General features: G+C 45.3%; 1 protein-coding gene across 1 annotated transcript in view; it reads right to left on the reverse strand.

The window, feature by feature from the left end:
* Window positions 1–401: 401 nt before the first annotated feature.
* LOC124585675 (homeobox protein Nkx-2.1-like) overlaps window positions 402–21,552 on the reverse strand; it is a 329,681-nt gene continuing 308,530 nt past the window's right edge. The window contains exons 8-9 of the mRNA XM_047131393.1: window positions 5,582–5,653; window positions 402–638 (exon numbers count right to left, since the gene is read on the reverse strand). Coding sequence (XP_046987349.1) covers window positions 402–638; window positions 5,582–5,653 — 309 coding nt within the window. The remainder of the gene's footprint in view (window positions 639–5,581; window positions 5,654–21,552) is intronic.

Consider the following 21,552-nt stretch of genomic DNA (forward strand, 5'->3'; position numbering starts at 1 on the left):
ACGAGTTGTAGAACCAGAAACATGCATCGATTGTTTGTGGGAACCGTCCTGGTATTCTGGCAGTGAAAAGCGTCCCCCAACGATACAGCTACGAAATTCGGAGCGACGCGCACGGTTCGTCGGAAAGTTCACTGGAAACGCGTGGCTCCCACTAGTGGAAAGTGTCCGTCGACGCGGTGGCGTCACGGTAGAGGTAACACTGCGTGGCGCGACGGTCAGTCGCAGAGATGCCTCGCTGGCCTGGCTGGCACCAGCTCGCGCTCCGGCTCCGCCCAGTCGACCAGCCAGTCGGCGTCGACGGCGGAGGCGGCGGCGGCGGCGGCTGCGGCGGCGGCTGCGGCGGCGGAGGCGGGGGCGGGCCGCAGCTGGCGGCGCTGGTCCAGCAGCCAGCGGCTCGCGTCCTACCAGGCGCGGCCCTGCAGCGGCAGGTAGGAGCCCGCCGCCGCCGCCGCAGACATGTGCTGCTGCTGGTGGTGCGGCATCATGGCGACGGCGGCCGCGTGGTGCAGGTTCTGGCGCTGGTACAGCAGGCTGGCGCACTGCTGCTGCTGCTGCTGCGCCGCCTGGTGCCCGTGCTGCCCCGCCGGCGCCGTCTGCTGCACCTGCCACACACATGCCGCCGGTTCCAGAGGGAGGTGCTGACGAGTACACACTTATTATGTAAATTGAAGATGGAGCGGGTGGAGGAGTGGGGAAGAAAGGGAAAGAATGGGAAGGAACTAATGATATCAGCTGCATCGGGACTTCATGTGGATTCAGCGCCCACAAGTGAAATTTGCTGGATTGGGACTCGAACCCAGGATCTCCTGATGTGTAGGCAGTTGTAAGGTAGCAGATTTTGCACCTTACGTGATGCTAAATCAGTACTAATACACCGAATAATAATTGATATTTGGCCCACCGGTAGGAGAGAATGGACACAGAAAAGGAAGTTGTGTGTGTCATGTCAGACTAACGAGATGGGCTCAGAGGCTGGAACACGGCCGGAACCCCTAAGGAAGGTGTTTATGTCATGTCAAACTAACGGGATGGCCGCGGCCGGACCCCTTTGTCGGCTGGCACTTCAGACCACCAAAGACGTTCGGAGAGGCTGGGCCATCACAACAAGAAGCGAGAAGGAGTTATATGCGAAAGAGAGAAAGACGATTTCGCGGCACAGTGAAAAATTTGCGGAAGACTGTGACGGGATTGGCGCAGAGCGCGTAGAGATACGTGTTAAAAGTTTGGCGGCAACAGTAACCGCGGGAGAATTTTGTGTCGTGGTTGGGTACAAACGCGCGCGGATACATGGAAGTCTGTGTCGTGATTGGCTACCAACGCGTACGGATCCTTGCGGCGAAGAACGTCCAGGTTTGCAAAAACTCTGAAAAGGACTTTGGGGACGGCTGTGGAGGAGAGCAGTCGCGGTGTCTGGCTGCCCGGCTTGGAGAGCGTGGAGAGAAGTAGGTTGGAGAAGTTACCGGCATTGAGTCCAGTGGTTACTCTCCAAGTCTGAATAGTTTAGAGAATACGACTCCACACACGTAGCATTATCTGTTCCTCTGAGGAGAGAAACAGATTTATACTAGCTTGTAGTGTTCATATGCAATCTGAAGTGTACCTTTGCTGCCGCGCACTTGAGTCGACCAACTACTCCTGGCATATGTGCAAGTAGCTTGAGTATTGAGTAGTGACGGACTCCGCAATTGAACACTTACGTACAGGAGTTTACGGGCGCAAACCACGTCCACGTTGGAGATTAAAGCCAAGCTCGCTCACGGGAAAGACGGCATTACGACGTTGGCTGGGCCGACCGTCGTGATCATCACGGAGAATTGCTGTGATATTAGCAATCATCAGCCAAAGTAGGGCACTGTAATTCTAAATGAGTTCATATTCCGTTAGCTCTTTGACTGGCGCTCTCTGAGTCTGTGTCCGTTCAGGCAGAACTGCAATAGAGTCACTTGCGGGTTCAGTATTGACTTAAGTAGTTAGGAAAAGAGAACGCATAGTGCCAATGATAGGCTAGTTAGGTTAGCAAGTGTATTGTATTGTCGTGTTAGGCTAGAAATATTGCTCATCCTGTTTTCTGAATAACTCTTAATTTGGTATCATATGCTAATCACCGCATTATTGATTTCGTAGCTAGCAATCACCATATTTTTGTTTAATAATTAGAGTGTAATGGTAATTTCGATGCAAATGATACTGGGGGCATAACCGCGCGTTTAAACAGAGCCAACTTAAGTCAGATAGCAACTCATGGTCGACTAAGACTACCAATAGATATTTTACAATACATCGATAATTTTACAATAAACCCCCGTACGTTGCACAGTTGTGTTAGCTACTGCGCCACCCAGACACAGTGTATATCGCAAACGCGAAGACCGTCTCGCCAAGCTCCCCAGCCGACTCACATTCTCACCTAGAGCCACCTATCTGCAGTCCCCATCGATATCCTCCACGCTCGCTATTTTTATATTCCCACCGGATGCTGAACGTGCGTCTGAAAGTTGTGGATTCTTTGCCCAGCTGGGCGAATCAGTTAGATGACTGCGTGGTGTCTGTTCTTTCGGATATGTCCAAAAGAACAGACTCCACTATTCATTTAAGTCTATACATTTGGTAACTGGGCAGTTTTGCCCAAACTTTCATGTAACCCATTCTATAATTTAATTTGCGGATCCTAGAACTCGGCGAAGTTAAATCATTTAAGCTGCAAGAAAACTGCTAGCAGCATTCATTACTGCCAATGACTGCACTTCTAATTATTTTTCTCCTTTCCTCTTGTTATCGTGAAGGAGTTTGGTTATTTCGGCAGCCTACTGTGGCCTTTAGCTGGCTCACAGATGGGAAGTGAACGGAAGAATCGTAAAGCTGTTTGGCGCTTAAAGCCGTTGTTACACAGGTGCAGAACAGGGGAAAATAGTATGCCGTGTCTGCGCATGTGGGGCATCCAGAGGGTCAGGCAGTTCCTTTTTATCTCGTTAAGAATACGAAGACCAAGTGAAAAAATAAGCCCTCCTAGCATGGGAGCAACTGTTGAGCTCAGGTGTGCCTTGTTGGAATATTGTACAAATTCTACTAAGGAATTCTCAGATTGGTTCATAGTAATTACGAGGGATATTCGGGAAGAAAGATCCGATCAGGTGTGAAATGAAACCCACAGTGAAAATCCGATAAAGCTTTGCACATATGTGTTTTGGCAGTGTCTCTAACATACCCGTCAATTGCGTCACATCGCCGTTCTTTTCAGTTCTGAGTGCCCAGTGAGCAAGTAAAGACGCCCATCAAGTATGTAAGCCTGCTGTGAGATTTCTCCTGATTTCACGCAGGCCACATAACGTAACTGTCATGCATCCCTTCTTCATGATAATGGGTCAATGAAGACGCTCCTGCAGCATTTTCAGTGGGAAGTCTTTGATCACTCACCATACAGCCCGGCGGTATGGAGAAGTAGCTGGAAGGTGTAGCTAACTGTTGCAAACAAAATAGTTTTGACTTTCACAGTGGTTTCCATTCAGCCACAGATAGGACCTTACTTACCGAATAGCCCTCGTACTTCCGTAGAAAGGGCAAGATCCTGCACGTGTGGGTGTGCAGGTCTTTTGTCTGGGGGAGAGATCTTCTGTCTTCTTCCCCACACCACACCTTATTGGTTAACTCCAGAAGAGTAAGAAATTGTTGAACTTGTGTTGGATGGAGTTTGGTCTGCTACAACTGTCTGGTGAGATTCCGGCTGGAAGAAACAGCTAAGTTTCGGAGAGTGAAGTGGGAATGAACTTGTGCTGGAGGCGCCCCAGAGAACACGTTTCACTCGGGACGCAGCAGAGGACACATTTTCCAGGCCTTGAGGCAGAGCTGCAGAGAGAGATGTCTACATCGTAGAGCAAAGTACAGAGACCGAGCAGAGAATTTTCTGTCACTACTGCAGCTGTCTTCGACACTCACACAGCTTGAGGGTTGTGAGCACGCCCCACTGTTGCAGCCATTAAGATGAAGGGAACACTACGTTAGTTAATTTGCATCACGGTTTAATTTCGCAGCACTAATTTGCACAGCCAGCTAGTTGCACCCATCGTGCGCCCTGGGGAGAGTATTGGAGTATAACTGATTAACTGCCTCTGTGAGACTGAAGTCTTACAAGGCATCATATTCTGTTGGAAATTTTATATAAATTATCAATAGAACCAGAGAACAATAACTGGTGCAACTGTTTCTTAAGAGCTTGTTTAACTGTTTCCTCCAAAACTATAGCGATAAAGTAAATCACAGAAATATAATCATTCTCTGTTGATATTTGTGTATTTCTAAATGTCAACATAAACTGAATGAATAACACCAATTCTTTGCTAGAAACCACCAATGTCAAGTTCTCCCTAACATCACTACTAATTCTCGCTACCATTTCCCTGCCCATCACTTCGGTCGAACACCTCCCTCAGCTCTGAGATATACTGTTCTTCCCATCTTCCCCGAGCCCAACAGCAGTGGCAGGTTCGCCCTTAAATTAATCGCCAGACCTGAAAGGCTGCCTCACACTTCCTTCGCTCTCACGCAGTTGGTTAAAGCAGATTCTTTGCACAAATCCAATACACATGGAATCTTCTGTATCCTAGCCATATTCTGAGTCTAGAAAATAGATGGCGGTCGTCCTTTGAGGAGATTAGAATCTAATGCGAGTTTCCGGCAATCATCGGATTATAACCTCTGACCATGAAAACAGCTGGTCTCGGAGAAGAACACCGTCACGAGACTGTTTAACATTTAGTACTATTTCAGAAGTGTATGTCCTAGGGCAAACATACTGGTCCATACAAACACGCTTTTCTGCTTTTTGTTGGGAGTCGCTGAAACTGCTAAAGGCATGCGAATCATATTTTCCATTAGGTATAACTTACTTGCTCACGTTCCCTCCACTTACTGACTTGCAAAAGTAAACGAAATTCATTTCTGCCACCAGAAGACTTAGTAATTCGTTGCTGTCTGCCGTAGTAGACGGAGAGCAGTTTTAAACGGCTTCGTGCTCATTCTGGCGGCTGAGTCAGTAATGTCATATTATATTTTCTACATTATGCAGTGTTGTTATTGGGTACTGACACAAGATAGAATAGAAGAACCAATAAAAAAGCAACACCGCCAGTACAACAAATAACTTATAAGACCGTTGCGTCCAGACTAATGCACATGAGAGAGTTACAGCAATGTTCCACAATCTGAATAATGGAAGTTCGAAGAAGGGCGCAAAATAAACCGTAACGATGTGATATGGCTTATCAGGCTAAACGATGAGTCGCATCGGGATCTTTGCCAGTCACAGTCAAGGATGCTACCGGAGCTGAGATCTGGGTTAGAATCCAGACGTGACACACACAGCTTAAATCTGTCAGGAAGTTTCATAACAGTATACAGCCTGTCACACAAGTTTGGGTGTGGACGTGTCACTGTACTAATAGAACGTTAGGGCAGCGCTAAGACGGGTACTGACCTGCATGGCTCCACTGGGGCTGTGCGCGCAGGGCGCGCTCTGCGGGGAGGCGCCCCCGGCGGTCCGGACGCCGCCGCCCCCGCCGCCTCCGCCGCCTCCGCCGCCCCCGTCTCCCGCCCCCGCGCACGGCTTGCCGTCCTTCACCAGCACCGGCACCGCCACGCGCCGCGGGGAGCTCTGCGCCTGGACACACCACAAACACACTGCACTCGACCGCACAGCGACAACGTGACGTTGCATGCGGCTGGAACCCGGCTCTTTGACAGACAGACGCCAATTGCTGGCACCACACTTCTGACGAAAAATTTTGTTTCAGGCCTTACAATAATTATATCCCAAACACAAAGGTATACAACAGTAAGTTTTCAGGCTGATGCCGAAAGTCTGTCATTGTTCAATCGATCAATGCAAAATGCTTCACAATTGTTCTCGAGATTCTATCTGTCTGCGACAGACACACACATAAAAAAATGGAGCTTGTTACGCTGTACAAAACTCAGTGTTCATGTTGTAAGTGAAAGATGCGCTGTTTTAGATGCTGAAAGTCCAAAAGACATGTGATTTTTTTGCCAACTTTGAAAAGGTTTTAAACTAAGGAAATGTCGATTTTTTATCACCTTCGTCTTCAAAATCCATTCCTATTTACTTATCAGGAGGAAACATCCACTTTCAGACCCCACACTGCGTCTTTCTGTAGTGTTTTAAAAAAAAGACTGAACAAACAATGTCTCTCACAAAATGCAACAGTGTACATTTCATAAACTATTCAAGATACCGGAGTGTAGCTGTCGGTAATGGATTATGCGGCAGGAGGAGGGATAGAGGCGAGTATCTGACTACAGGGTTAGCAACATTTTTGTCCATCTAGAAGCTTTAATTTCATTAATACAGTAATTTTTATGGTATTTTGAAAAGAAGAATACAGTAATACAGCTCTTTGTAATGTTGGAAGGTACGTTTCACAAAAACATCCTTGAAATCCGCTAAATAACAGCCCAGAGACTGCCGACACCTTGCATTCGTCATGTTTACGTGGTGATAAAGGAGAAATTTCATTCTTACAACCACCTTTGTTTTCACGTTTAGCACATCGTCTGGTAACTAACAATAAATGCTTCGCTCGTAACATTAAACGAGCGTTACATCACAGCATAACGTTTTTAAACTCCTTCTCTCTGTCAAAGCAAGTTCAGCAGACTGTTTTAAGAAAATATATATTAATTGCTTCCATATCACGTAAACTGAAAATGTTGCTACTGTTGAACACAAAACATTAAAGTTGGGCTTTTGTGTGGTATCAAGGCTGGGTAGTTACCTTTCTCAAAATCTGTGGCAGGACAGGTAAAACCCAATAGAGCTACCTATCCGGCTGAAACAGCAGAAAAGTTTAAAGGCGTTATTGACGTAAAGCTAGAGTGATTGATGTGCGTTCTTACCAGGAGTGGTGATATTATGGGTATAGGGCAGGTGAGGGTCCTGTAGGTACGTATGATGGTCCTGAAAGTCAGTCACCAAGTTCTGCCGGATTGAAATTTTAGATTTTTAGACAAGGATGAGCCCAAAAAACTGAAGAAATTCTTTGGTAGTCGTGTTTACATGTATTTTAAGATATGGTAATTCTACTTACGTTAAGAACTTCATTATTTTGTCATCATAAAGTTTTTACACTTGACAGGCACTTCGTTTGATGTAGACGTTGACACTATATGACACTGATCGTGACCGAATATCCATCTGCCAAATAAATACTGGCGAATTGCACTTCTTGTTGTACAACGAAAGTCCTTTATCCGACGAAGATAAGAGAAAGAGCTAACGAGAGAATGAAAATAGAATGAAAATGCGTGATGGAAAGAGATAGATAAATAAACGGACAGATAAATAGGTAGAGGGTGAGGTGGGGAGAGGGAGAGAGAGAGAGAGAGAGAGAGAGAGAGAGAGAGAGAGAGAGAGAGAATTTCTGCAAGTCTGACATCTTTTGGAAAAAATAATAAAAATCATCTACGGCTTTTATAATGTTTCCGCTGCGTCACTGTGCATTCAGAGGTCACAGTTCCATCATGAGAGCTTCAGTCGTTGCGTAAGGACCTTCACTGCCGTGTCAACACGCCAGAAAGACGTATCCGCCGAGCACGTTGCAGTGACAGTCCACATCAGTAACGTGAGCTCGAGCGCTGTGTACTATTCGACTGTGTCAGCAACGTCTAATGCTGTGACATCAGTTAATAACTATTTCATTCAAGTTTAGTGATACGTGTGACTTATACGAGGGTGTGCTGAAAACTCAAAGCTTTTTTGAGAAATCAAACTTTATTAACATTAAACTTCCTGGCTGATTAAAACTGTGTGTCGGCATACAGTTTTAATCTGCCAGGAAGTTTCATATCAGCGCACACTCCGCTGCAGAGTGAAAATCTCATTCTGGAAACATCCCCCAGGCTGTGGTTAAGCCATGTCTCCACAATATTTCTTTTAGGAATGCTAGTTCTGCAAGGTTCGCAGGAGAGCTTCTGTCAAGTTTGGAAGGTAGGAGACTAGGTACTGGCAGAAGTAAAGCTGTGAGGACGGGGCGTGAGTAGTGCTTGGGTAGCTCAGTTGGTAGTGCACTTGCCCGCGAAAGGCAAAGGTCCCGAGTTCGAGTCTCGGTCCGGCACACAGTTTTAATCTGCCAGGAAGTTTCATATCAGCGCACACTCCGCTGCAGAGTGAAAATCTCATTCTGGTAACATCCCCCAGGCTGTGGTTAAGCCATGTCTCCACAATATTTCTTTTAGGAATGCCAGATCTGCAAGGTTCGCAGGAGAGCTTCTGTAAAGTTTGGAAGGTAGGAGACGAGGTACTGGTAGAAGTAAACCTAACTAACCTAATGACATCACACACATTCATGCCCGAGGCAGGATTCGAACCTGCGACAGTAGCAGCTGCGCGGTTCCGGTCGGAAGCGCCTAGAACCGCTCGGCCACAACGCCTGGCGGACCATTACGGACAGGGCTGTCCACCCACCTCGGAATTTTGACGATCTAACGCGGCAGTTGGACAGAGTTTGGCACGATCTCAGGACGACACCCAACAACTCTATCAATCAGTGCCAATCCGATTAAATGATTGCATAAGGGGCAGAGATAGACCGATGTGTTATTGAGTTCCTCAGTTTGAGAAGCTCTTTCTCTTGAATAAATCATGGAATTTTTCTGAAATTGTAACCCTTTGTTTCTCTGTACACTACCGATTTCGGTCCCGCTGCATAATTTCTTCGTGGTGCGTTGATTTTTTTTTAAAGTGTATTTTGTAAAAGCTTGTGGTAGATTAATTGATCTGTGTCATCGGAAGTTGTGTTTAATGTTGATCCTGGTAAAACATAGTTTCTTAAATTGTCAAGTTTTTGAGACAAATATCGTATTACCTTCCGTGAATGGTGATCTGTTGTGTTAGTTTCTTCTTGTGAGCTTAATATTTGATATTGCTGTTTAAGCTTACATGACACACGTGAGTGCAGGTTCTCAGTTCTTGTAAGAATATTGTCGCTATTCGTGAATAAGTATATCCATCTTGTGTTCTTGCATCCTGTGTTTATTCTGTGTAATTTAAATTTTAATTTTCATGATATGTTTCGTGGCTTAGGTCAGGGTTTTTTAGTTCGCTTGTTGATTTATTCTCTAATTGAGGATTTGTAAAATTTTAAGCCAGAACTCAGCTATGTATTAACAGAATTTGTATTTCACTTTTGAAGTTTGATTTAATTATACTGTTATTTGAACCAAAGGTATTGCTATATCTCTCATGGAAAATATTTGGTACCGTTGTTTCGGATGTTATTACTAGATGTGACCCAGTAAGGTTTTTCTTAGAATTATTGTGCTCATTTTAAAGAAACTATTTTTGCAGTGTTTTGAAGTGTTTTACTTAATATTTTAGCAATGTGTTCGATAACGGAGTTGTGAATAAATGGCGTCACTTCTTAATTACGAGGGCTTTTTTTCTTTTTCAAGCTCCGATCAGTCTAGAAATTAAAACCACAATGACAATCTGATGTCTCTTTGTGCAGACGTGTTACCCAGTGACTGTGGTATCCCCGTCGATCGCGCCACGCCGCCTTTTTCAGTTTTGGGAGAACAGTGAACACCTAAAGATTCCCAGAGCAGTGGAATCCCCGCCAAGCGCTGCCACTCGATTTCTTCCTGCAGGATGGTTCCGCCTAATTTCACGCAACCCACATAATGTAAATGACATGCGTGTCCTTCTTCATGGCAGTGCTCGGCCGCACACTGCAGCTGCAACAAGGACGCTCCTGAATGTTTTTGATGGGAAACTGCTCGCTCACCATACAGCCCAGACTTCTGTCCTTGTGATTTTCATCTTTTTGCTCACATGAACTGCTGGCTATAAGGGCAGCATACCGGCACAGACAGAGAGCTGCAGACTAGCGTGGGGAACTGGCGGAAAGCACAGTCGGATGCCTTCTATGCCGAGGGTATTGGAAAGTTAGTATCACACTATGGCAAATGTGTAAGTCGCAGCGGCGACTATGTAGAGCAGTAGCTGGAAATGTTGCACATAAAACATTTTTGATAATCATAAAAGACTTTTTTTGTATCACATAAAACAGTTTTGCTTTCCACCTCGCGGCGATCAAAGCTTTAAAAAAATAGCGCTCAGATAGTTCCGCCTTCACAACCTCGAGCCACTTCCACTCAGTAGCCTACGATGTCCCACGATATCATGATACAGCTGTGATTTTGACAACTGCACTGTCTCAGGAAATATGTTAAAATTTTATCATTAAGCTTTCTATTCAGTTCTTTGTCTCGGTTTGCCAAGAACAGCCAATATGGTTACCATGACACGTCATAAATGTGCCTGTCAGAAAGTTCCACATTAGTTCAGCAAGTCGGTTACTCTAGTGCCTGCAGATACGGAAACCGCAAACAAATGGTGTTGAACGGGTTGCCTTACCCTCAGGCGCTAGTGTAGCCGCCAGGTTGATTTGGTGTCGAAAATTCTGAAGGGATTTTTCTAACCTGCTGAACGAAGGTGTGTAGGTGGCACCGAGGATGTTGCCGAACAGGTATGGGAGGGGGGGGGGGGGGGGGGGCGCTCCTTGGACGGACGCTTTGCTGTTTTATTCAGGCTAGTGTTATATTCCCGTGCGATCGCGCTGCAGGAGGGTGGAAAACGGAGCGTTGAGAAAGCATAAGTATTGTTTGCTGCTTTGGATCACATTCAAATGTCGTCGAACGGTTTTGAACGGTGTCTTGTGATTCCAATCTGTAAACGAGACGCAAAAATTGTGGTCGCCCTGGCCCCCAAAGGTGTGCGATCACGTCTCACAATGTCCTTTGAGAACTGCTGAAATGTCTGTAGCTGTGAGCAATGTCAAATATTTCCAAGAATATCTTCCTGTTCCTCATCTGACTGCGTACTCTCGTTTTCGACTGCGAAATGTGGGGGACTCAACGCTTCAGGGTATGTGATGGTTTCACTGAGACCCTTTATGCAACCTCCTGAGGCCTTTTCGTGTCGATTCTGAACTGCGGTGTGTCTGAAATGTTTTCCTCGGCCACTCACAAGTAAACCGCGTGATTTCAACGCCGGGTGTCGCGGTTCTACCCTCATCAAAGACATCAGAAGAAGGAGTGCTGAGCGGAACAGTGCTGAAAATTGGTGCCAACACATCTCACAGTTTACATGAACTTCCCAGCTGAGGCCTTTTATGCGTGTGTGTCGATACCTCGCTTATGAAGGGTCGCCGAGCCCGAGAGTGACGTCACAGGGCACCACGCTTTTGCACCACTACAGAGGAAGATTGTAGGCTCCTTTGAGCCAAATTTCAAACTTATGCGTCGCGATGGGAGGCAATTACGTGGTTTCAAAAAAGAGATCCTTTAATTCTTTGCGAGAAAGGTTTTCGTCCAACGTTCCGGCCGAATACCTGTTCCGAGTGGAAACAATCGCGTCAGGCGTCAAACGACCGTAGCGCGCGGTGCGGCGGGAGACGGCGCGACACGGAGTGGGCGATCGGTTTGACAGGCAGGCCAGAAGAAAGCGAGCCGGCGAGTGGGCGGTGCGCGTGACAGACAGGCGAGCCGCGCGCGCCGCGTGCCGTGTTTTTGGGCGCCGGGCGCGGCCCAGCTGCGCGGGGCCACCGCCGGCGTCGCTGTTGTCGCTGACAGCTGTCAGCGGCGCCGGCCGCCAATTAATGGCGCACAATACGCCGCCACTTGCCGCGCAGCCGCCGCCGCCGCCTCTCGCGCCACACTACAAAATTCAATAATATATAACACAAACAAATATGGACGGCCGGCGAGCTGTCGCCGCCAGATGCCGTCCGGACACGGCCGATCGCGACCTGCCTGCCCGCTCGCCGGTGGCTGCTGGATGGTGGTGGATGCTGGCTGCGTGACGCGCTTTCTCCTCGGACATTGCAACGTCATGCGCGAGGGGTGTGGGCGTGTGTGTGTAAGTTTGTGTGTATGAGAGAGAGAGAGAGAGAGCGAGATACCATACCGAGCGGATGGCGACATAGCCCTCCCACCAACGACGCAAGTAAACAGAAGCAACGAATCTAGCTGAAAGAAAAGCTAAGAAAGTAAGAACTAACAACACAGAGTTCCGCGGTGGTAACACTGAATAAAATGCTCTCGGCCTTACAGCCGCTTGAAGTGATTACAATGGCACGACGAGGCATTGTCAAGTGCAGTGACTGCTGATGGGCTGTAGGTGCACCTACACAGGGTGGTCCATTGATCGTGACCGGGCCAAATATCTCACGAAATAAGCGTCAAACGAAAAAACTACAAAGAGCGAAACTTGTCTAGCTTGAAGGGGGAAACCAGATGGCGCTATGGTTGGCCCGCTAGATGGCGATGCCATAGCTCAAATGGATATCAACTGCCTTTTTATTAAAATAGGAACCCCCATTTTTATTACATATTCGTGTAGTACGTAAAGAAATATGAATGTTTTAGTTGGACCAATTTTTTCGCTTTGTAGTAGATGGCGCTGTAATAGTCACAAACATAAGGTTCACAATTTTAGACGAACAGTTGGTAACAGGTAGGTTTTTTTAAATTAAAATATATAACGTAGGTACGGTTGAACATTTTATTTCGGTTGCTCCAATGTGATACATGTACCTTTGTGAACTTATTTCTGAGAACGCATACTGTTACAGCGTGATTACCTGTAAATACCACATTAATGCCATAAATGCTCAAGATGATGTCCGTCAACCTCAATGCATTTGGCAATACGTGTAGCGGCATTCCTCTCAACAGCGAGTAGTTCGCCTTCCGTAATGTTCGCACATGCATTGACAATGCGCTGACGCAGTTCTCAGGCGTTGTTGGCCCCTTCTAGCAGGCCAACCATAGCGCCATCTAGTTCCCCCCTTCAAGCTAGACGAGTTTCGTTCTTTGTAGTTTTTTCGTTTGATGCTTATTTCGTGAGATATTTGGCCCGGTTACGATCAATGGACCACCCTGTATATACTCTAGCTGCTGGCTGTGACGTCACTGGTGCTCACGACATCGTCGTCGGTGGCATAAGTTGACTGTGTGAGATGAGACCACTTCAAATTCGATATCGTTGGATCCTACGCCGCGTTCAGTTCCGATAAAACCTGTCATGTTCCTTCATGTGTTGTACTACAATGCGCATTATTTGTCCGACGTAAGACTGACCTCACTAGCAAGGTATCGTGGCAGACCTCAGGGGTTACGATAACGGCTCCATTTCTAACTAGTCTTAGTAACTCCCGGATTTTTAACGGAGGCCTGAAGATCGATTTGATTTTTTGTCTTTCCAGTACGCGCCATCACTTGGCGGACACGGAGCTCGAGAACGACAAAAAAAAAGAGATAGTTCTTTTTTGCCGGAACAAAACCATACAAGACCTGTATTTATACATTCCAAAACGATTGGAAGCTACTTCAAATGGTTCAAATGGCTCTGAGCACTATGGGACTTAAACATGTGAGGTCATCAGACCCCTAAAACTTAGAGCTACTTAAACCTAACTAACCTAAGGACATCACACACATCCATGCCCGAGGCACGATTCGAACCTGCGACTGTAGCGGTCGCGCGTTTCCAGAATGAAGCGCCTAGAAGCGCTCGGCCACACCGGCCGGATGGCAGCCAACTCCAGATGGAAAGTCGATTTACGAATTAACGGGGAGACATACGGGGCATGCTTAAAAATATGGAAATACCAAAACCATAACACATTACCATGTCTAATACGGTGTAGGAAACACCCTTGGCATTTAAAACAGCTTCCAATCAAGCCGGCCTGTGTGGCCGAGCGGTTCTAGGCGCTACAGGCTGGAAACGCGAGACCGCTACGGTCGCAGGTTCGAATACTGCCTCGGGCATGGATGTGTGTGATGTCCTTAGGTTAGTTAGGTTTAAGTAGCTCTAAGTTTTAGGGGACTGATGACCTCACATGTTTAAGTCCCATAGTGCTCAGAGCCATTTGAACCATTTGAACTAGCTTCCAATCGTTTTGGAATGTATAAATACAGGTCTTGTATGGTTTTGTTCCGGCAAAATAGTAACAGGTTCATTTAACGATGGTGGAGATGGACTGTGATCTCTTCTCCCCAAAGTAGGTCACAAATGCATGATAATGTTGAGATCTGGTGATTTTGGTGGCCAGGGGAGATTCGACAATTCATCCTCGTACTCATAAAACCATGGACGACGCGAGCTGCATAAACAGGGGCACTGTCGTGTTGTTTTGGTGCTGACAGGTTTCGCGAGTGCGACATTCAGTTCTGCAGTGACTTTTGCAGCTGTCGTCCTCTTATTTCACGTCACAATCCTCCTCAATGACTGTCTGACACTATCACTCAACACACATTCGTCTGCGTTGTATCTTAACGGATGATGTTTTTCCACTTTCCTCCTATGCAGTATAGCTCTTCGATATGGTGCCTCTTGAAAAACCAAACCTTTCGGCTATCTTCGCTACGGAAGCACCCATACGAACACTACCAATTTGCCCATGTTCCAATTCACGTACGTCCGATGAATGCGCTCACAACTAGACAGAACACTGTTGTGACCACTTCTGACACCTGTAAAGTACAGAGGACATTTCAGAAGTGCCGTTCGTTGTCAAATACAACAGCACAACCTACAGGCTTGGCTAGCATCTGGATTTATGTTCAAATATGCATTATTCACAGTTTTTCCATATTTTGGTCCAACGCCCGTACTGAGTTCTGTTACCCGTTGTGTTCCTATTTCCTGGCTATCTGATGCGTTTCTCTCGGCCTGCTACAGTAAACGCACGCTGTTGTCTCAGTATCATCTCTACAGTAATTTCGCCCAATTAGCATCCTAAAAAAAAACGACAGCTGCAGAACAGACGTCTATCGCGAATACAGTTATGTGACAAGAGTGTGCTTTGTTCACATGATTCGCTTATGATCAGCAATAGACTTCTTGCTGCTACTTCGCTACGGTATTGTAGTATCTCATAACTCGACAAGTGGGTGCTGAAACAAGTAAACTTTTTATTTTTAAATAATGTGTCAAGAGATTCTTATCAAAACATCGAAATAGCTTTAATGACTCATACAAAAATAACAGTGACTGCAGCATCTTGTAAACGTAGATTCAGCAAACTGAAGAGGATAAAAAACCTATTAAGTTCGAATATGAGTGAAAGCACACTGTCTTTTTTGTCAACAGAACGCGACGCAGCTGCTAAACTTGAGTCTAGTGGCATAACCAATCAGTTTCCTTCGCTCAAAATAAGGAAATGGAAAGCAAAATTATAATGAAAACACAGTTTCCGGAAACGGATGTTCGCTCTGATGCATGATAATACCCACCCACATGTTCGCAAGGTTGTTTCCGCTACGCTGCAGAAGTTTTTCTGGGAAGCCCGTACACCTCATCAATACAGTCCCAATATCTCTCATGCAAACGCTGAAGAAACGCATTTGTGACAATCGATTTGCTTTGGATGAAGATGTAGACGCCTAGGTACAATCACGGTTCCACAGGCAACCGCAAAAATTTTTCTGTGAAAGCATTGACCGTCTTGTCTGACAGTGCGGTAAATCTGTTAATAACAAGCACCCACTCGAGTCGCTGTGTTTGTTTCGCTTCTTTAAACTCGAACAATAGCTTCTCAAGAGCACAACGTTGTCTTTCTTCAAAACGTTTCTAATGTTAAACCATTAATCACGGCTGCAACAGACTCGTACATGCTGGTAAGGATTTAAACAGCGCGTTTCTCAGTTTATTTCATCTCCTCCGTAATCGAACATCATTATTATCCCAAATAGTCAAGTTGTATTCAAGAGCAGTTCACAAAACAGCCTTGTACACATTGTCTTTTGCTACTGCTCCACACTTCCCCGTTTATTCTCCCAATAATCTAATTAAGTATTTTGTCTAGCGGCTTATCACTGATGCTCTACGCCTTGTCAACAGATCTCCTTATTCTCATGTGCGTAATTGTTCGTTTCTCCAAGGTATATAATAACTGATCACGTGTCAATTGAATTATATTAGTAGTTCTCCACCAGATTCATTCCCCAGTGCTGCTGTTCCCAAATACCCAGTGGGAGAACCTCTGGCAGCAGTATCCAAAAATCATAGATGAAATCATTAACGACACTGGGCTTTTGAGTGGAGCTTGGGGGCGTTCTCAGACTCCTAATGGTTAAGGCGATCGCTTGCGAATTGCAGGAATCTCTGTTTCGCGTCTCGGTCTGGCACAGATTGTCATTGATCACGACGTACCCATAATCAACATTAAAATCGGTCATTGCGGACTGTTTTTTTCCCCGTGATCCTACATTAATTCAGGAACTTGCCGCTGAATACCCAGAAATTTAAGCTATGTTACCCACAATTAGCATTTATGACCAGTGTGTACTCTCATTATCACGAAAACATTAATACTTTCCGACATTCATCATCATCTTCTTTTCTTTTTTGTCTTCTTCTTCTTCCATGCATTATTTCTCATGTATCCTGCGGTCGGCCATCCTCGTATTGCTACGCCATTATGAACGTATTTGCTTCATTTCAGGCAGCAGTTCCATGGTTTCCAGGTCGTTATTTAGGGCCCCTTATCGGTTCTATTAAGTCAAGTACTGTTCTGTAATATAGTTAGGTTGACGTCTCGTAATATTTCCGAACCAGCGTAGGTGATTTTCTTGACATTTTTCCTCTATGTTTGCTACCTTAAACGAATTACGGATGTGGTCGTTTCTTATTCTGTCCTTTAGAGTAACTGCTCCAGGCCAAAAATGTTACAAAGTTTGTCATTGTTTGCCCAGCATGTATCATCTACCCACATCTGATAATGAAAACTGTCCTTCTGAAACATGTAGTGAGGCGAATAAATTAATTCGCGGTGGCAGAAGTTGGAGATTCTTTTACCACTGCTTGGCATGGTGTCACCCTTAAGGACCAGTGGAGTCGAGCAGATCCGAGCCTAACAGCAAATATGCAATGATGATGAAGATGAGTTTCTTTTGCAGCCAGCCGTGCCTGGTGACTGCATGCGTGCGAAATAAAAGCTGCCGCGTGCCCCACCCCCTGCGTTGATGCCGCCCAGAATGTCAGGTCGTGTCCAGGGTGTGGGAGAGCGGCGTGTTGCGCTGCGTGGTGATTTAAAACGGGCGCGCGCGTGTTTTTGAGTTGTGGGGGCGGGCCGTTATTTCCAGGTGACGCGTCCCGCCCTTTTTGTGTAGCGGCCAGTGCCGCTGGCTCGCTACAGGTGTATTGATCACCCGCCTTGGTGCTCGGTCAGTCACTGGCTGCGCTTTCCACACAGCCTCTCTTCAGAGCTGTGCAACTATCGTCGTGCCACCCATGTACTCGTTGTTCTTGAGGTTGCCACATGGAAAAAATTTTGCTGATGTGCTCGCATCGTCTAGCGCGTTCGTTTCCCTGGCATTTCAGTCTGTGAACGTATTCTGTCATGCGTGATGCTTGAAACGAAGTGTGTATATCAGGAGTCGTACTGAACCACTAACAATTGCTATGGTGAAGCGCTTTATTTTTGTAACCAGTTTCAATCGAAATGGCTTGTTAATGTGTACAAAAAAACTTGTATCATTTCTATCATAAGTACGTTTACGTTGTAATTAAGGTGAAATTTTGTTAGTTTCCTTCGCTGTGTGTGCCAGTGAGCTTACATACCGAAAAAGATGGCTGATAAGGAAGATGAATTTTTCATGGTGTGTACATAGTGTGATTGGCATGATTAGAGATGCTGTTAACACAAGTATTTACTGTTTGTTGGTAATTTCGTTATGTGTTACACATAGTACAGTAACAAGTACATCACAACTTAACACTTTCACAATCATTTGTTCGCATCAATCCAAAGAGTCTTAAAAGATAAGGTAAACCAGTTTCTATTGCTGGAACAGCAGTATAGGGTGAAGATGAAACATTTGTTCAAATGGCTCTGAGCACTATGGGACTTAACTGCTGTGGTCATAAGTCCCCTAGAACTTAGAACTACTTAAACCTAACTAACCTAAGGACATCACACACATCCATGCCCGAGGCAGGATTCGAACCTGCGACCGTCGCGGTCGTGCGGTTCCAGACTGTAGCGCCTTTAACCGCTCGGCCACTTCGGCCGGCTGAAACATTTGTATCTGGATGTATTTATGTCATGGCAAATAGCGGGTGAGTAGCTGGTAGACAATTTTTCTTCCAATGAAATAGGCATTCAACACTGAAGAATTTTTATAGGACTTAGTATTAATTAGTCATTTAGTAACATGTCTCCATGTATTGTGCTACGAATGAATATTTCCAATTCTTCATATAAGAGCATTTGATGACCATTGTCCACCGAGTGAGGTGGCGCAGTGGTTAAACACTGGACTCGCATTCGGGAGGACGACGGTTCAATCCCGTGTCCGGCCATCCTGATTTAGGTTTTCTCTGATTTCCCTAAATATGTCCAGGCAAATGCTGGGATGGTTCCTTTGAAAGGGCACGGCCGACTTCCTTCCCAATCCTTCCCTTATCCGATGAGACCGATGACCTCGCTGTTTGGTCTCTTCCCCCAAACAACCCAACCCCCCCCCCCCCCCCAACCATTGTCCATTTTATGTAATATATGAAGATTGTGCACAGTATTATAGAATCGATAGCCTGTGTTTCTTTTGTGGGTGGCTATTGGTGATTACTATAGTTGTTAATGTGATAAGCATTTATACGTTCGTACCATTTTGGGGAAGTCTTGCCTAGCTTGGGTTGCTAGTGTGGTACACATTTATATGTTCGCATCATTTTGCGAAAGTCTTGCCTGTTTTGGCCTACATAGAGGGCTTTCCAGGTACTATCTACTATTTTACAAATGCCTGAGTGTGTTTATCTGTATGTGTCTTAATATTGAACAGGCATATTTTTCGCACATAGCCTCACTGGCACACTCAGCAAAGGAAACTGACCTCAATTCATGTTAAACACAATGTAAAAGTAACTGTAAATGCACCTGATGATTACAGCGTGATACCGAAACGCATCATACTAATAAAATATTAGCGACAAGTTAGTGACGCAATATACATTATTGCATAAAACTCTTACAATACGGCTGCAGCCCTCAAATAACATCCGTGTAACATGGATAACTTTAAGTTAAATAAACAAAGTGATTCATCATATAACCTATTGGTAGTTCAGTAAGATTTTTAATAATGCTAGTGTGGTACACTACGTCCCAAGGCGACTATTTGCTATTATTAATAGCTTTCATTGTATTGGGTAAAGACATAAATGGAGCAGCCCTAAGTTGCAATAATAACGTTTTTACATTTCCAAAAAAATGCCACTTAGCTCGTTTATGAACAAATGAACAAACTTGAACAAATGTACATTTCTCTTTTCTTCCTGCCTCCATATCATGGTAGAGGTGAACGTAATAAATTATTTCTGTGCTGGGCTGATTATTAACATCGTGCATAAACTGTGAACCAACTGCTAATAAACTAGCTGATGTAGGTATTTTTTACCATTTACAACGAGTAACGTGAATCAACTGCCTTAACGAGTTTTTCTAGTTTTTTAAGTCTTGGCACAATCGGAGAGCAAAGCCGGTCCAGAAAATTCTTGATAAGAAGAATTCTACATCAACGAGATGAGAGACAGAGCTTTAATTAATCCGTAGGTAAGTCGGCTGCCGTCACGGAGAACAGAAACCTGCTCCAGCACGGATTAATTGGAGGTACTGCGTACTGGAAACACAGTGATCTTAGTTCGGGTAGCATCGATAGCTTGACAGGAAAGAGCTTGAACTGAAAGCGGAGAAAGGAAAATAAGGGCTTAGCGTCCTGTCAGCAAGCAGATTATGAGAGACGGAGCACTAGCTCCGATTGTTTGAAGGACGGGGCAGTAATAGGAACCCGCCATGTCCTTTTGGAAGAAACCATCCGATATTTTCCTGGAGCGATTTAGGGAAACCACGGAAAACTTAGATCTCGATGGCCGGACCCGAAATTGAACCGTCGTCCTCCCGAATGCGAGTCCAATGTGCTAACAACTGCACCCTCTCACTCAGTCACACATTTCTAGTTTTACCTAGATCAAAATATCTCTCCTATTTTTGTCAGACAGTTGCTGATCAATTACTCTAAACAGCTAGGCCTTTATCTAACATATCCCGCATTGTACTATTCTAACAGCCTTTCACTTCATTATGATCTATCAAGGCTTTCCCACATTCGAATGAATACTTACGAATGAGTAACACGAATAATCTGCCGAATCTGAAGCAGGAACGTGAGAAATCGCAAATTATATCCCCAGGCCAATTATTTATCACGCTGTTTAGAGTTAAAAGTAGATTTTAATATTTTTAAGGTTCCATGCCTCAGTAGGAAGAAACGGCACCTTCATAAGATAATTTTTTTGTCCGTTTGTCCGTATGGACGATTCTTAAAAACCCCTTTTTCCTATCAAGTTGAAATTTATGTCACATACTGCTGTCTACGGCCCCTTCTCGGTGAAAAAAAATTGAAGCTTCTACTCCAATACAGTCAAGACAAATGGCCGTATGTATCACATATTTTGATACTCGCAAACTCATTCATCAAAACCTATAGATGAACTATCTGTATACATGTCGGGCCTGGTGTTCTACCGGCGCTGTCTCGGTAGTTCAGTGTGTTCAGTTAGAGGACTGGCTGTCCTCTGTAGTAAAAAAAAAATAAGAAAAATAAAATAAATAAATAAAGAGCGCTTCTAGAACCCGAGAGTTTGCGGGATCGAATTTCAGCTGGACCACTGATTTATTTTTTTTTTTTCAGTTTTCATTCTAATTTAGCCCTCACCTGTCAACGAAGTGAGGAGCCCTCAGAAACAACATGTGGTTAGGATTCCACGTTGAGCTGTAGATCTCCTTTCCCTGGTTGAATAATTGGGATAGTCCACCTCACTAGCTGCTCGGCCAGCGCGGCGGAGTGCCAAGCGAAGGAGCCCGGGTTCGATTCCAGGCCTATTCGGAGATTTTAGCCGTCTCCGTCTCGTCACAACTGACATTCCACTGTAGAGCTGGCTGAATGGGCATCTCCCGAAAGCCAATAAAATGAAAAACGAAATGGGGTAGACGAGGGAGGGACACGCAAAGTCGACGAGGTGGCGTCGAAGAGGCAGACTTGTACTAGTCCGTTAAGCCACACGTAATTAATACTGTCATCTACAGACATAATAAAATTTGTTGATACCATCAGAGCTCGAGTCCTAATCGCACCCTTTCGGTGTTTTTACTTCTGCTTACACTAAGAGTGCACTAAACTTACATCATATTAACGAATTGTCATCACGTGAATGCATACCTGTCCGAAGGAACAGGCACTGCGGCTACCACAGCCGTTATGAATTACATGACATGTCTTCGCAGTTGCGGAACAACCATCAGCTGTACAAGGGTATGATGACAAAATTTGTGCCGGACCAGGACTCGAAACCGCGCTTCCCGCTTTACGCAAACGGTTGTCTTAACCGCTTTGGCTCTCCATGCACGATCCACGGCCAGATTCAAGCTTCTTTATGTTGTCGTCCCTACATCACATCCTGAATAAAGCAAAGCCCTC

The sequence above is a fragment of the Schistocerca americana genome, chromosome 1, assembly GCF_021461395.2.
Source record: "Schistocerca americana isolate TAMUIC-IGC-003095 chromosome 1, iqSchAmer2.1, whole genome shotgun sequence".
Classification (NCBI taxonomy): domain Eukaryota; kingdom Metazoa; phylum Arthropoda; class Insecta; order Orthoptera; family Acrididae; genus Schistocerca; species Schistocerca americana.